Source organism: Podarcis liolepis (assembly GCF_965112155.1).
Source record: "Podarcis liolepis genome assembly, chromosome: 5".
NCBI lineage: Eukaryota > Metazoa > Chordata > Lepidosauria > Squamata > Lacertidae > Podarcis > Podarcis liolepis.
In genome coordinates, this window is record NC_139556.1 from 86,310,562 (window position 1) to 86,327,709 (window position 17,148).

At 46.4% G+C, this 17,148-nt stretch overlaps 1 protein-coding gene across 2 annotated transcripts in view; it reads right to left on the bottom strand.

Annotated features, from left to right (window-relative positions):
- The window catches only part of SERPINI2 (serpin family I member 2), a 50,433-nt gene that overhangs the window by 12,073 nt on the left and 21,212 nt on the right, over positions 1 to 17,148 (bottom strand). For both annotated transcript variants that reach the window (XM_083504403.1, XM_083504404.1), the window contains exons 4-7: positions 15,906 to 16,100; positions 10,913 to 11,108; positions 8,456 to 8,553; positions 7,147 to 7,233 (exon numbers count right to left, since the gene is read on the bottom strand). In XM_083504403.1, the coding sequence (XP_083360529.1) occupies positions 7,147 to 7,233; positions 8,456 to 8,553; positions 10,913 to 11,108; positions 15,906 to 16,100 (576 nt within the window). The remainder of the gene's footprint in view (positions 1 to 7,146; positions 7,234 to 8,455; positions 8,554 to 10,912; positions 11,109 to 15,905; positions 16,101 to 17,148) is intronic.

Here is a 17,148-nt window from a genome sequence, read left to right on the forward strand (position 1 = left end):
TTTTCACTTTTCGGATCACCTACCGTTCTGAGCAAAATCTTTGCAAGTGGAAAATGAGTTACAACATTCTCCCCCACCCGCTCTGCCGCTTTATAGTTACAAATCATCAAAAGGCAATTGAGCCATTACTGGGAAATTCTTATACACCACACCGTTGTTTTATAATATGGCATTTTCTTTAGGGATTTCTCAAAAGCTATCAAGGATAATAACCTGCTAGAGATGCATTGAGTTGAAGAAGTTGAAATCTCAAGATACGGCTCTCCATTTTGAAACTCATTTGAAGGACATATTTGTGACTATATTCACTTTTAACTATAGTTATTACCTTCCCTGCAGGCATTTGTCAAACTGAAAGTTTAAAATGGGCCACATAAACTGCAAAATGTGCTTTAGAAGAGTGGTTTAAATCTGAAAATACATTTGCCTTTTCCCTCTTTTCTTTTACTTTTTAGCAGAAGGCACTATGATAGTAGGGAACTATGCCATTAAACTAAATATCAGCTTTTGTTCAGATTCTTATTAACACCCTTGCTAAGTGAAGGTAATCATTTGCAAAGTGACGTTATATACTGTACCGCTTGCATACAAATATGCCATACAAAACGGTCAGCAAAGCGGGCACACTCCAGTCCAGGGTTTCCTGAGCACCACAGGCATTCAAGCCTTTGATCTGTACTTCTTCTGTGAGAAAAACTGGGCTTCCAGAAGAGGTCCAAATCATGTAAGCCAGTCTGCCAAATGACCCAGAAGACCAGGGTTCAAACTGCCACTCAACAATGAAGTTCACTAAATGACCTTGGGCCAATCCTCATCTCTCAGCCTAACCCATGGGTAGACAAACCAAGGCCCGGGGGTCAGATCTGGCTCAATTGCCTTCTAAATCCAGCCCGCGGATGGTCCAGGAATAGCGTGTTTTTACATGAGTAGAATGTGTGCTTTTATTTAAAATGCATCTCTGAGTTATTTGTGGGGCATAGGAATTCATTCAATTTTTTCCCAAAATATAGTCCGGCCCCCCACAAGGTCTGAGGGACAGTGGACCGGTCCCCTGCTGAAAAAAGTTGCTGAGCCCCTGGCCTAACCTGTGAAGCCAAGTGCTCAGCTGCACTTCTACTTGTCTCATGCCTACACATCACATGCTTAAGTGTTGTTTTGCTTCTGCTTTCTAGGCATGGGTCTGAGCAGTTTCCCTCAGGCCCCACTCTTTCCCTGGGGAAAACCCACTCCTTAGTGCTAAATTGGAGCAAACATCAATCCAGACAAAACCAGAACTACTGTTTGTTCCGAATGGGTGCTAAAGAGCAGTTTTCCCCAGGAGAAAGCCATGGGACCAAAAGAAAGTGTGCATAAACCCTAAACAGAAAGGGGTTGTTGCAAGGATCAGATGGAGAGGGAGAAAATCGTATACATCACCATCTTGAGCTCCTTTGGGGAAAGGTGAAATATAAATGTCATTAGGGATAGGGAAATCTGACAGTTTTGGTTTCTCTCAGTTCTTCGGTTTTCCAGTCTTAAGTACAGTTCTCCAAATTTGCACAGTTTATGATGTTTTTTTAAGTCCTCGTGAAAATCCACCCACATTTTAGTGTGCATTTCTCTTTATACACACATTTTTAAGCAATTTTGCCTAAGATACATATTTTGCAAAGCAATTTCTCCTGCCATCAATGTTTGTATGGTGCTTTCACTAATATATGCCTCTACCCTGTGAATTTTTATACACATTGCTTAACTGGAAAAGTGCATTGCTAAGGGGAGATCGTAGGAACGGCCCTTTAGGATGCATATGCATGAGCTCAAAAGAATACAGCAACTTTTCTCTCCCATAGGCATATAAGCATCAGCCCAGCCATAGTCTGACGCATGTTCATTTAAAGTACTTGCCCACTGAACAACAATGGACTTCACATTAGATTGTGCTCCATTGGCCATTGCATTCATGAGAGATGTCTGCAGAAGAACTTCCAGCGAATTCAGCCCTTAAACAGGAAGAACCTTGGAAGACAGAGCCACATGGCTGACTCCCAAATGAGTGTGAGTTCTAGGACTGCAGCCTTCAGATCATAGAAATTCAGGCGGCATCTTTTGCATCGCTCTAGACTGCTGAGAAGCACTAAATCTATTCCAATGTGTCTGGAAGGCTACAAAGTCATTAATTATTGATGCCACTAACAAATGGCTCCTCTGGGTCTTGACTTTTTAGACCCTTGTGCTTTGGGGGCAAATGCGTTCTGCCTAAATTATAAGTTAACCAAAGGAAAACCAGAGGGCTAACAGAATAACAACAGTTCAACATCTCCTCTCAAATTAGGACCATGCCCTCTACTGCATCCTTTGTTTTCTTGCCCCAGTGAAGCCCAGCAAAATCCAACAAGCTCCAGACCTGAACTGGTGTTTGTGTAATGTATCTCCACATAAAACTTGCTTGGAGTCGTGGGCTGGGGGGCAGAGGCTTTTCTGTGGTGGCCCACTAGGCACCTTCATTACATATCTTTAGGTGCCAGGTAAAAACATTCATCTTCTCCCAGGCCTTTGTTTAATTTGTCAAAATATGGCCTTTTAAACTGCAGGGGTGGGTGGTGTGTTGTTGTTTTTTGCTTGTGGTAACTATGTTCTATATTCGTGTGTGTTTTATATTGAAAACCACCCTGTGATCCCTGGATGAAGCGTAGTATATAAATTGAATTAATTTGCTTGTTCATATGCAGCTCATCCTCCAGTTCCCATTCACCCCAGCCACCAGGGCTACTGTGTATGGATGATTGTGCTTGTAGTCTAGAAATGTCAGGAGGAGGAAAGGTTTGCCATGTCTGCTGTAGAGCATTTGTCTCTTCATCTCCCAGGGCTCCCCTGTCCTTGCCCTGACATGCAGCTTTCTTCCATAGACTGGACGTTTTGTGCCAACCAGCAAACATTTACACGTGCCAGTAAAGCTATGGTTTTCCCAGTAGTGATGTATGGAAGTGAGAGCTGGACCATAAAGAAGGCTGATCGCCGAAGAATTGATGCTTTTGAATTCTGGTGCTGGAGGAGACTCTGGAGAGTCCCATGGACTGCAAGAAGATCAAACCTATCCATTCTGAAGGAAATCAGCCCTGAGTGCTCACTGGAAGGACAGGTCATGAAGCTGACACTCCAATATTTTGGCCACCTCATGAGAAGAGAAGACTCCTTGGAAAAGACCCTGATGTTGGGAAAGATGGAGGGCACAAGGAGAAGAGGACGACAGAGGACGAGATGGTTGGACAGTGTTCTCGAAGCTAGCAGCATGAGTTTGATCAAACTGTGGGAGGCAGTGGAAGAGAAAAGTGCCTGGCATGCTCTGGTCCATGGGGTCATGAAGAGTCGGACACAACTAAACAACAACAACAACAAATTATTTCCCATGAATATTATTGCCCACAAGTGCATACACAGTTTAAAAAGTACAACCCTTTGACCTTTTGGGCACCTAACATCAGCCCATCCCTGTGACATTTATTATCAGCCGTGACTCCCGCTAATTGATTTACGAACCTCGATTAGCGATTTATGGCAGCCCGGCACGCTTCCCCTCCGGCTCTCCGTCACGGCTCAACAGAGCTTCGCACAGCGGTGTAAAACTGTCACCAGCTTGAATCCAATTTCCAGACAAACACGCAGAGTCCAGTTTGTCTATTTACAGCATTTATTCCAACATTTCTCAGGAATTTCCAGGACTATTTGCAGCCATGCCAAGACCGCGTCTTTTCCCCACAGAGTACAGAGTGGGACTGGCAAACTTTGCCCCAAGCTCCTCCCGAGCTTCCAAAAGTGACGTCAGAATGGTGTGGCATCATGGGAAAAACTTAACTCGTTAAGTTCCAACTCCCACACCCCCTCTTGCCGCACCTTCTGACAAGACCTTTTTGAGTTCAACACCTTCCCCTTTGCCTTGTGCTCCTTCCCAGCATCTTTCCCAGGCACCTGTTGAACCCCTTCAACACTCCCAGAATCACACTGTGCGAACCAGGCCCACGCACTTGTCGCCTGGTACCTTTCCGGCGGAATGCCCTTCGTTGAGCGACTAGACCTTCTGGGCACAAACTCAGATGTTACCTCTGACTCACTGCCACCAGGACCTGTGTCCTCACCCTCACGGGATTCCCCCTCTGACTTAAAACGTTTTCGAACCTTCTCCATTACACTCACCGGAGAACTGGGCTCGCTTTTGGGTGTTCTCTTAACCTGTGGAGAAATTACAGATTCCTCCTCCTGTTCCTGACTTTGGTCAGTTACCTGATCGTCATCATCAGACTCAGTTTCTTCTTCCTCCCCCTCAGAATCTTCCTGTTCTGTATCAGAAAGACATTCTGAAAGAACATCACGCTTGGAAGCAGGTTTTGACTTTTCATCCTGCTCATAGAACTCAGCGTGCTTGCTGATCAGTAACTTACTCTGATCACCTGATGGAAATGCAAACCTCCACGCATTCGCTGTTGGCTCATACCCACAGAAGATCATTTTTCGGAACTTGGATCCATCTGGCCCCTGCAAACCAGCAGGTACTGACACAGATGCACGTGACCCGAACATACGCAAAAAATGAATCTGGGGTTTCCTGCCATGCAACAGCCCAAACGGTGTGTCCCCTACCATGGAATTGTAGGTCCGATTCCAGGTGAAGCTCACATACTTGATTGCCTCCAGCCAAAACCTTGGAGGCAACCCAGAATCTTTCAGCAACACCTGTGCAGTTTTAACCAGAGCCTGACACTTCAGCTCTGCCTGCCCCCTCTGATTGGGTGAAGTCACTGTGTGACGTATCTCTTTCTTGCGAAAGTACTTCTGCAAAGCAGAACCTGTAAACTCAGCTCCCCTGTCACTTGTGACAGCTTGCACTTTGGTGGAAAACCTTACTTCCACCTCCTCAATCCAACGTTTGATCAGCTGTGCTGCATCACCCTTGGATTTGAGACCGTGTGTCCAGGAATTCTGTGTAAAATTATCCTGCATCGAGAGCAGATACCTTGACCCTCCCAGACTTGGTTCCTTTACAGGACCCCACAAATCTATGTGAATTTGTTCAAAAGGCCTAGTGGTTGTCCTCTCAACCTTTGGATAACTGCATTCTTTTATCTTTGCCAGCTTGCAAGTTTCACAACTTACAGCATGTCCACATTCTAAAATCTTACACCCTTTAGAAACTTCCGGCAGCACCTGTAGTTCTTCTACTGAACTATGAGCCGTCCTAGCATGCCAAATATGGGCACATTGCACATGAGCGGGAATTTCAGTACACAGGGCTTGTGCTTTCTCAACCTTCCCCTCACCCTCCAGAGACGTTTTAAGAATGAAGAGATCATTCTGCCCCTTTTTAACCTTGGCAAGCATCCTCCCTCCTTTGGAGATTGTGCACACATCATCCTGAAAACAAACCGTAAATCCCTTTTTCAGTAGATACGGCACAGATAAAAGACAGTGGTGCATCCCAGGAACGGTACAACACTCCAGCGTTTCCTGTAAAATACGAAAATGCAGATTTACAAAGTTAGTTAGATTTCCTTTCTGTCCATTTGCAAACAGTACAGATTTCCCGGCAGGTATTGCCGTGCAGTTCCACCTCTCGACAGCAGGTGTCTCTGGAATCAAATTGCGATTAGCTGCAGAGTCAATAACAAAACGAAACTTGGAATTTTCCACATGGCCGTCTTCGAACAAAGCCATGCTCGCAGAGACTCGATAAGACTCTTGTTGTTTACCACGACCACCTGGTTCAGCTCTACGCCTGCCTGCCTTCCCAGGCCTGTTGCCATGGAAACCCGACTGGCTCCCATGAAAGGTGTCCTTGACAACATCCTGCCGCGCCTGTGTGCTCCGGTGGGGGCAACTGCCACACAGACGTTGAACTCCAGCGGAAAAACACTGCCCGGGGCTCCCAGCTGGCTTGGCCTTCCTCCTTCTGGAACGGCGCCTCCCACCAGCCTCGCCCCCCCTGAAGCTGCTCTTCGCTTCAGCACAAGTTGAAAGTCCTTTAAACTCGCCTTTGGAACTTTCCGCCCCCCCGACTTGCTCACTAGCACTCCTTGAGGCTAAATCATCAGGAACAGGGGCTTCTAGACCAGCGTCTGCAGGGCTCTGGCCTCCCGCTGAAGCTTGACACAAACCCTTCAGTATATTCCAGGCAGCCCACGCTGATTTCACACCCTCTAAGTGGGGTCTCAGTGATGCATCAACGCATGCCTTGAGCATCTCCAGCTCTCTTTGCATTTTCTGCTGGCTATCTTCAGGCAACGCAGCCTCACAGCCTGCAACGTCTCCAGCCGCTTTAGCGCTGGGTGATGGTGGTAGTGGCTCCCTCTGGCTTGCTTCCCAAAGCCCATGGACCAGGAACCACCCCTTTATTCTTTGCCTCCAGGTTGCCCAACTCTTTAGAGTGAGCTTTTCCACCGGTACATCCTGGCTCTCTGCCATCTTCTCCCGTTCTCCCAAGGGGCCCCAAGCTGTACTTACAAACGCACCAGCTCCTCCGGCACCTCAGCTCCGTGGAGAAACGATACCTTAGCTCTTGGCAGTTCTCAGCAACACAGGCACTTCTCTGCGTCTTGCAGCTTGCTTGTTTGGTTCTGCCTGCTCCTTCTGCTGCCTCTGCTCGACACCGCAGATTTTACAGCTCCCGTGACAGTTTTACAAGCGATGATTTATGGATCCATAACCTGTGACATTTATTATCAGCCGTGACTCCCGCTAATTGATTTACGAACCTCGATTAGCGATTTATGGCAGCCCGGCACGCTTCCCCTCCGGCTCTCCGTCACGGCTCAACAGAGCTTCGCACAGCGGTGTAAAACTGTCACCAGCTTGAATCCAATTTCCAGACAAACACGCAGAGTCCAGTTTGTCTATTTACAGCATTTATTCCAACATTTCTCAGGAATTTCCAGGACTATTTGCAGCCATGCCAAGACCGCGTCTTTTCCCCACAGAGTACAGAGTGGGACTGGCAAACTTTGCCCCAAGCTCCTCCCGAGCTTCCAAAAGTGACGTCAGAATGGTGTGGCATCATGGGAAAAACTTAACTCGTTAAGTTCCAACTCCCACAATCCCATCCAAATATGGTAGCCTAGATCTGGTCACGTAACATTCGTCCTGATAGACTGAATAAGATCTCTGTCATGTCATTACCAGCAGACGCTGCTGCTTCACTCCCATCTTCATGCAGCTCAAAACAGACTTTTTGAATAGCTTTAGAAATGTGGACATCAGCAGAATCTGAGAGGGGACATGAATGATAGAGTTCACATATGATGCACGTGTCATTATTAATCTCAATCCTGCCTATAGAGAGGGGGGGGGATCACATGGGATTGTTCAGAGCAAAAGACGAGTCTTATGCAGCCATCCTGTCTGCAACGTGGCAAACCAGATGCCGAAAGAGTGATCACAACTCGTCTCCTGCTATTGTTACCCAGTTACCGATATTCAGAACCTCAGTTCCTGGAGGTAGCATGCAGCCTTCATGACTAGTAGTCCAGTCAACCTTGCAAGGTATAGGCCAAGGGAAGCGCTCCCTCGAGGTGTGTATTCTGCAGTTACTCACTTTCCCACGTGGGACAGTGGTGAGCAGTTCCCGACATCTTCCACTGCTATACTGTAGCCAACAAAAATCCCACCACTGCTACCACAGCTGCTATTAGACTCCAGACGTTTCTCTCAGAGACTATTGGCAGTCTCTGGTGCTATTAGGAAATTCCCCTCAGAGACTAATGGCAGGCATGTGTGTGTGGATTTTTGTCAAGTACGCAGTGGGTAAGGAGAGCATTTTCAATGTCTGCATGTTCCCAATAAATGGGTGGGGTGATGTGGGGTGGAGAGATAATCTGACATTAATTTTTTAAAAACAACACAGCAGCAAGTGACATAGTTTGTGTTGCGCCGTCTAGTTTTGCCCCGAAAGATAAGCAACAGTTTCATGGCTGCTTTTGCTAACACTTTATTCCTTGAACATGCCTTCTCCTGAGAAGGAACTTCCTCACTGGCCTTGAATTTTACTTTAAATGATTTGTGTGCTGTTGTTGTTTTCTTAAAAAAGAGGGACATGAACATTTGCAACAAAACTGACTACTTTTAACAAACCTCTTGTGCCCACCTTCAAAATTCCTTAGCTATTTCTCCTAAGGAAAGACCATGTTTCACATGTGCTTCCCTCTGAGGCAAAAAACCATGTGGCAGTTCTGTTCTGAACATTGTTCCTTTTCTTCCCTTTGCTTGAAATCTGAGATAAGCAAGGATTCTGTCACAGAATAATAACCCCTCACTCTTTTTATATAGTTTTAAAAACCCTATATGTTTAAAAAGCAGGGTGTTCCTTTGTCCTTGAACGAAACACTGAAACACACTTTGTTAAAAGTACATGATTACAGCAGACAATAAGGACCGAAAACACAGATAAAATGTTCACAGCAGCAACCATCAGCATAATAAATCAAAGCACCTGTTATTCCAGAAAGGTCACAGCCATTATTAAAAATCTCAGTAACGTTGAGAGGCTGGATAATCTCTTTCAAGTCCACCATTTGCTCTATTTTAAACCTGTAGGAAGTGAACATATAGAATCAGTGTTGGCTGATTCCTGTTAGAACCGACTAGGTGCAAGGCAGAGACACCAGTAATAGCTGGAGCCCAAGTCAATGAGAGGCAGAGCCAACTAATTCTAGTTTTGACCCAGCCCACCTCCCAGCTGAGTTCTACATGGGCAACACAGAAATTAAGGAGGAGGAAGCTGACAGACATTGCTGCCCCCTGAGCTGGACAGAAGAAAGATGCCGGGTCTGGCTGAGGAAATGCTAAAGGTGATGGGACACATTCACCCTAATGGAACAACCTCTACAAAGGTATGAAATTGGGTTGTGCAAGAGAGTATTAAGGTATCCTTGGCCCACCACGGATAATTTTCTTTCTGTATGTCTCAGTTTCATTCAAGCTGGAGAGTCAGAATATGGTGGGCCCTGGAATATGCCTCCCTTCGAAGCAGTTCCATCTGGCCTCCCTTTGCCAGTCCTAGATGTGAGGAGCATCTATGGCAATGGGGTTTCAAAGCTGGTGATTAGAGGTAGAGGCATGGAGCCTTGGCCCTCTCCAAAACCAGTTGATGAGAAGGGATCTTAAAAACTTCCCAAATATTGATCCCTATTGGAGGGGAGGGTGTTTTACTGCTTCTGTTGTAAGTTGGATCTAAGGTCTCTTTGGTGAGGAGGGTGTTGTTGCAGATACAGTGGAACCTCTAGTTGTGGACTTAATCCATTTCAGGGTGCCATTTGCACCCCGAAAAATCCACAACTAGAGCATGTGTGTGGCATGATCAAGTGCTTCTGTGCATGCATGAAGCGCGAAGATCACTTCTGCGCATGCATGAAGCACGCCAATCGCTTCTGCGCATGTGCGCAGGGCGAACCCAGAAGTAAACACTGCGTTTGTAAGCTGCGTTCATAAGCTGAAAGTCTGTAACAAGAGTGGAACACAACTAGAGGTACCACTGTACAATGGTAAGTAAGGAGTCTGCATTTATCTCTGCAAAGGCTCAGACAGACAATGTCCTTGATGAGCCTATACATACTTTGCAAGATGAGAGATAAGGAGAAGCATTTTAATTTGTGGGGGAAATATAAATATATATCTAAGAAGCCTTTTATGGCATTTTAATGAGGTTTGGCTCTGGCAGTGTGACAATGCAACACTATATGTGCCTACGCAGGAGTAATTCCATTAAGGCCAATTGGGTTTACTCCCGTGCAAGTGGAGATGTGATGGCAGAAGATTTACTACACCAGATAGATTTTGAATTTTTCTTTATAGATATTATATGAAGGCTATGACAGGCGCATTTTGACAGTTTCATTGGATGTATTATGAGGGATATACAGTAATAAATCATCCTGATTGTAATAAGAGTGGTTGGGGTATAGTAATTGTAGTAATTATTTTACTTGGTTTTTCTGCTTAAATTATGGATTGGATCCAAGTTTGTATCTTTTACTAGCATGCCCTTGGTTCCTCTTTACCCATATTTTAAAGATGAATTGGCTCTATTAACAGGCACCACTTCATTTGTTCTGCTTTCCCAGATTATCTTTTCCCCTTCACTCACCCACAACTCTTTGCAGGTGAAAATACAAGGGTGCTCATGTTTCTGTTCAGTACTCCAGAAATGATCACTATCTGAGCTCCCTGAGCCCTCAGTTTTTACACACTGCTGAAGACTCTTTCCCACCTACTGGTTCATTTATTTTGCACCAGGCTATTTTAAACTTCAGGTTGCACGTATTATGGAACCAGTAGGTCTTGCAGTCTATTCTCAGCCCTTAATTTGAGTGTTTCTGTTCAGGTTTCCTGACAGACAACCATGCCCTCCTCCAGTTTATTATGAGCTATACAGGACTCGAAGGACTCAGCCAGCCATGCAGTCCACCAAGACACTAGCAACACATGCTAACATTTAAAAACAGACACAATTGGGACAGTAAATACAAGAAAAAAGGGCATTCAAGCAGGGATGGGAACTTTTGGCCCTCTAGATGTTGTTGGACTAAGCATCCTATAATCCCTGACCATTGGCTGTTGATGGGAATTGGAAGCCACCTACATTTGGGGTGCCATCTCTGGATCAGGGATAGTAAAAGCATGTGGGACCATTACCAGCTTCACGGTGCTTCTCGGGAGAATAGACGTTTTGTACCTGTCAGCTCTTAATATAGGCCCTAATTTCATTTACATTCACTAGAGAAATTAGTAAGCACAAACTGCCATTAGCTTAAATAACTGCAAAGCTCCCAGGTCAGTAAATCAGTTTGCCCTTTTAAGTGTCTTAATTCCACAAACTCTTCCGCAAGAAGGATTTAAGACCAAAAGGGATAACGAGGAAGATCAGATCGTCACAGAGGTCATTACATACCTGGGAAGGCTGATTTCCACGTCCTCATCCTCTTCCATCTCAGCAAACCAGCTTTTCATCAGCTGGGCTGTAATGAGTTTCTCGACCTCTTCTATAGGCACATCTTCTGCTGGAAGGATCAGCACGAAACTGAATTCCTCTCCTTTGTACGGCAGCTCCAAGACTTGGTAGCTCACATTATGGTCAGAGAAATGACCTAAAACAAAGAATAGAAAATGGGCAAAAGTCTTAATTACCAGACTGTAATAGGAGAGAGGTGGCAAAACAAGAGCAAATGAAAGAGGATCCCAGAGGCTTCAGACTATTCATTAGACCATGGTGAAGATTACAGAGCAACCCACTCCTCCCTTACAAAAGACTGTGGCTGGTTTGGGTTGAGTGGAGGCATCCCTCCACTCAGCTTTGCCAGTTGAGCCAGCCTCCAGTTGGCTGTCAAATACACAGGCAGAAGGCCTGCAGATGCTGCCAGGAGCCCCTGGGGTCATCTCTATGGGGGGGTGATAAAAGCCCCCCTGGGTGGATAGCTGTGGCACCCCCCTGGGTGCCAATCACCCACCTGGACACTGATTGCCCCCCTGGTTGGCACACCCCACCCCCAAGTGCACGACATGTTCGCTGTTTCGGGTGCCCAAGCGGCTAGCTCCACCACTGGCTCCGCGGGGAAGCTGCTCCTCTCTTGGCTAGCCTCCAGTGCCCTTCTTCTCCTTCCTCCTCCAGGGCTCAGGATGCCTCGCAAGCGCAGGGGGAAGACTCTGCCACAGGCACAGCCAGCCAGGACAGGAAGCGCAGCTCCCGGGAGCAATGCCGTGGATGCTGGGGGTAGCCAGGGGTAGTCAAATGGGTGGCGCGCTGAATGTCACACACCCCCATGACTCCCAAGCCTACCCCAAGACGCCGTAGGAAGGGGGGAGCTGCGCCACTTTGCCGACGGCCTTCCCTCCTTTCCCCTTCGTTTTGACAGCTCTGCTAAGTTAGGAACCAAAAGTTTGAACAGCCTCTTGGCCACACTCCCGGTGGGCTTGGGGGGGTGAAGGAGGGCTCTTCTAGGAGCAGGCGAGTCAAAAAGGGGTGGACCCCAGGCAAGAAAGGGCTCTACCTGTAGCTGCGCTGGAGGGTCCTTTGGGGCAAGGAGGCAGAGAAGAGGCCCCTCAGTGTGTTGTCGGTCACCTGGTGACTGGGAGAGGAGTGGCAGGTGAGCAGGGCTCCTTCCAGCTGCCCAAGAGCCATGCCGCCCACCCACAACACCCAACTTGGGTGGGGGGCTCCTTCCAGCTGCCCAAGAGCCATGCCGCCCACCCACAACTCCCAACTTGGGGGGGGGGTTGACAAAAAAAGTTTGCACCAGGTACCACCTGACCTTGCTACACCTCTGGGTGCTGCCCTTCCCAGGGCAGCATAGCAGAAAGCCCTGAAATGGTGCATTCTGTGGACAAGAACATAGGAAACCTATGCTAAGGTTACCAGACTTTTTTCAAAGAATCCGGTGACACTTTTTTAAAAAAAAGAGGGGGGGAGCTATTAATTTTTTAAAAATTTTTTTTAAAAAGAAGTAATATCTTCTCTTCTATGGTCTCCTCTGTCACGTGGCCTTCGTCTGGACCCTGGCCTGCTCTCTTGGAGTGTTAGCCACCATGGAGTAGGCTTGGGTCGGGCCTGGTCTCTTCCACGTGTCCTTGTCCTCCTGGTGCTCTCCTACCTCTCCTCCTCAGTGGTGGTGGCAGCTCAGCAAGCTCAGGGCTCCCCTCTTTTTTCTCCTTCCTCTTCCTCTCTCTTCCTTCTCCTTCTCCTCTCCTCCTTTTCCCTGCATCGGCTCCAGGGTTTTTACTGGCCCCAGAGTGCCAATGGGCAGTCGGCTGGACACTCTTGCTCCCAGCTCAATTTGGGTTGTGGGGGAGGGGTGTCAGCGGTTCCCCATTGACATCCCTGGTTCCCCCTCGGCAGTGGCAGCGGCAGTCTCAGCAGCCCAGAGCCAGACTGGTAACACAGTTGGCTCTGGCTGGCTTCAAGAGCTACTCGCTGCTGTGGCGCCCACCATTTTGCCTCACTGGAAGCCCCCATATGATGTGTCTTGTGCTGTTGAACCAATCATGCAACATTCATTCCCTACTAATAAATCTACAACACTTAAAATATAAATCCAGGGATATTAAATGAAATCCAGGGACATTCCGGGGACGGATTTTGTCCAGGGACAGATTTGTAAATCCGGGGACGCCTGGTAACCATAGCCTATACTGAGTTAGACTGTTGGTCCATCTAGTTCAGTATTGTCTACACAGATCAGCAATGGCTCTTCACGGTTTCACACAGGAGTCTGTCCCAACCCTACCTGGAGTGATTGAACCTGGGGCTATTTTCATATAAAGCAGATGCTCTACCACTGAGCTTCATCCCTTCCCCCCAGGAAGTGGATAGGGCTGAGCCAGCCTGGGACCCCCTGGCTGGCATCAGGTCCCATCTGTCCACCTTCCACCATGGCCTGAAGACAAGACAAAATGCGCTGACTCTGCATTCTTTAACACAGGGTGAATTTTGCATATGCAACACTAGTGTTCACACCTATCTCTGTTTTAGCATCCTAAATTATGTAAGAGATGATCTGCCAAGCCATCAGGTTCCAATTTTGCAGGCATTTTAGACATCTCTGTAAAGTCAGGTAGCCAGAGCACTTCTGAGTATCAATTTTTAGAGAGTGAGGAGGCAGAACAGTCAGTGGTGGAGCATATGCCCGTGCTGCCCAGGGTGTGCGTGCTCCTGAGGGGAGAGGGGAGCACTCCCAAGGGGGCGGAGGGCACCCTCCCAGGCACTCAGGTGCATGGAATGGCATGCACGCTCTGCAGCCAGAGCTGTAGGCGCTCGTCTTCCAGGCAGAATGAAAGGCACACCAACCGATCCTGCTTCCTTCCTCTCCCCTTCCCACCCCCCTCTGTTGTTTGTTTGTTCGCTTGCCTCCTTCCCGTCCTGTCCCCTGCCTGCTTGCCTGCCTCCTCTAGCCAGGAGCGTGGGGCAACAGCACCACGCTCGCCCGTGACTCCCAAGCCTACCACAAGCCAAATGTCAACCCCCCCTCAGGGATAACACCCAGGGCGGTCCACCCCCACCGCACCCCTCTTCTTCTGCCACGGAGAACAGTCAACAGCTTTATGAGACCAAGTGGAAACTTATTGGTTACTTGAGTCACGTGACCACGGCTGAATTGATAGCTGCATTTTGCCATCTTCAGGAATGGCCTGGAGGCAGGTGCTTCTCCTGATAAGCTACCACAATGGTGCGTGGGCACCTCAGCCACCCAGTTGCCAGAGTCCCTGGTTCAAGGCCCCCTGCTGCCTTATAAGGCAGGATCAAACTCACTAATAAACTGAAATGCATACATGAGTCCTTCATTTTGGAAGGGAAAGAGTTTGACATGCTCCGTCCATGATTAATTTAACACATCAGGTTAGATTCAGAGAAAGAGACAGAAATAATGAGCAGGGATCTTGAGATGTGGAAATTATTTGTCTTGTACATGCACATGATTTAATTGGAATGTCACTATTGCTACTTCACAATTTTGAGGAAAGCGTCCATTGATCTGCTTTGCCACTTCTCTTTGAAAGCGTCTGCATTTCATGGGGGGAAATCCACACATTTAAAACGGCACTGTCATACCAGCACTTCTGTGCTGTGGTTCACAGTATGCAGTGCACTGCCACCAGAAGATTAAAAGAAACGACATTAACAATTAAAAAAGAAACGAAGAAAGGAAGAAAGGAAGAATGTGATACTTGTCACAGGAAATAGCCAATAATTAACTGCAGTGCTATTTTTCTATTAAAAAAAAAGAGGTGCCAGAACACATCATGAAGACCTGCCTCATTCTCTTGGAATGGCAATGGCACCCACCTGAGAGGTGCCAGTACTGAGTTCCTGTGAGTTCCCCTTGAAAAAGAGCCCCAGGTGACTCGAATAATGGTAGCTTTGTGCAACAGGCAGATAAACACACAAGTGCAAGTAGGCTCAGAGTTCAACAGAACCTACTGTACTTTTCCATGTATAAGACTATTTCCCCCCCTTAAAAATCATGCTAAAAAGTGGGTAGTGCATAGGGTGGATGTTTGATTGGTTGCTGCATGGCTGTCAGTGGCTATTGCACACGTTATTGGTTGCTGCATCAATGGGTGGTGTTGATTGGCTGATGCTCCAGCAGTTGGGCGAGCGATTGGCAGCTTCTGCCGGTGATGGGACAAATGAGAGGCAGATTTCTCAATGTGTACGGGTGAGCAATTTTCAGCAATCCCCTCTAAAAAAAGCTAAACAACCCTGGGTAATCCCCCCCCAAAAAAAGCTCAACAACTCTGTGCCATCTCCCACCATTTTCCTAAATTTGAGTCCCCAAATTTGGGCGTCTTATAGATGAACAAATACGGTAATTGGTTGATCTGATAAACAGATTGGAATATAATTAACCTTCAGATTGTGATGCAATTCTTGTCTCCAGAAGCATACCAGAATGCATTTATAAAATGTCTATTTTAGGATAAAAGGATATTGAATACATATTTTGTGTTAAAATACATAGTTAAGTAGGAGTTAAGATATTATTTTTGTACAGATTGGTGGTTGTTTTTAAGAATCACACCATGGTGAGGAAATGATATGGAACAGACTTAGGAATAAACACATGAGAAATCGACCCGGAGCAGAAATGGACTAATCTACACATCCATTCATACAAACTCATATAAAGTGGTACCTCGGGTTAAGAACTTAATTCATTCCGGAGGTCCGTTCTTAACCTGAAACTGTTCTTAACCTGAGGTACCACTTTAGCTAATGGGGCCTCCCGCTGCCCCCACGCGATTTCTGTTCTCATCCTGAAGCAAAGTTCTTAACCCGAGGTACTATTTCTGGGTTAGTGGAGTCTGTAACCTGAAGTGTCTGTAACTTGAAGCGTCTGTAACCCGAGGTACCACTGTATATGCATGTGAAACCAAGTGGGATGTCTGATTACCAAGCTTTGCTGTGAGCTGAAGACGCATCATCGGTATATCAGTCACGGAACCGTCACTTTTAGTGAAAGGCATCAAACTGGTGTCCTCTGCTTTGAACGTCTGCTTCCAGTCCCCTTTGAAGAAAAGGGCATTCACCAGCAAAAGTCTAGTCAAAGGACCAAGGTCTCCACTTGCCACGAGGTTCCTGATTTTACCTGCGCAGAAAGAGACTGTCAGTTGTGTCTAGCTGCTTCTCTAATTGTCCAGGATGCAAATTAAGATAAAATAAGAACAATAGCATAGAATCCCAGAAGTGTAGAGTTGGGACCCAAGGGTCATCTAGTCCAACCCTCTGCAATGCAGGGATCTAAGCTAGATCATACATGACAGAGGGCCATCCATCCAAGGAAGGAAAGTTCACCACCTCTCACTGGAGTCTGCTACACTGTCAAACAGCTCTTACCTCTGTCCATTTTAATATCTATTTTGATAGGTTTTAATTATATATTATGTTTGTTTGCTGGTGGTGTAATCAAAATTAATATATTTGGAAAAATATATTTTGGGGGGGAGTTGAAATGAAATTTCAAACCAGTTTGGTGGGTGTTGCTTGGTAATACATCAGTAGGGATTTTTGTAAGAATTTAAAGGAATTTCCTTAAGACTAGCAAAATTTCCTAAGAGGACAATTCCTATATTTTTAGCTTTATAGGATTCACTGTGGAGGTGGAACTAAAATACCTTTTCATAAAGAAATTATGCATTTAATTGGTACACCATGACACAAAAATAATTCCATCTATATATATATATAAAACATAAATTTAAAAGCATTATGCCTAGAACAAACCTGAAGTTTAGGGATCATAAGTGTGGTACTTATTAGGTCTCCTTGGTTACTATTATGGCTTATATGCAAAATGTCAGATTACATTAGTGAAATGAGCATACAAAGCTGGGCTGAATTTTGGAGCTAAAATATCTTTTTAAAGGAGGATAATTTGAACAGTCTTAAATTGCACTGTGTGCACAGAATTTCCCAATATTTTTTTCTCTTTTATTCATGTGAATGTGCCTTTAACTCCAGGGCTAGCCCAAGGCATTTTTCCGCCTGAGGCAAATAACAAAATGGCGCCTCCCCCAGTTGCACCTTTCTTCAGCACTGGCAATGGGGATAGTGTCATCCACCTCCAGTACAGCTGAGGAGAGCAAGCTAGCTTAGGGTATGTGTGACAAAAGAGGGGAATGGACAGGGGCTCAATG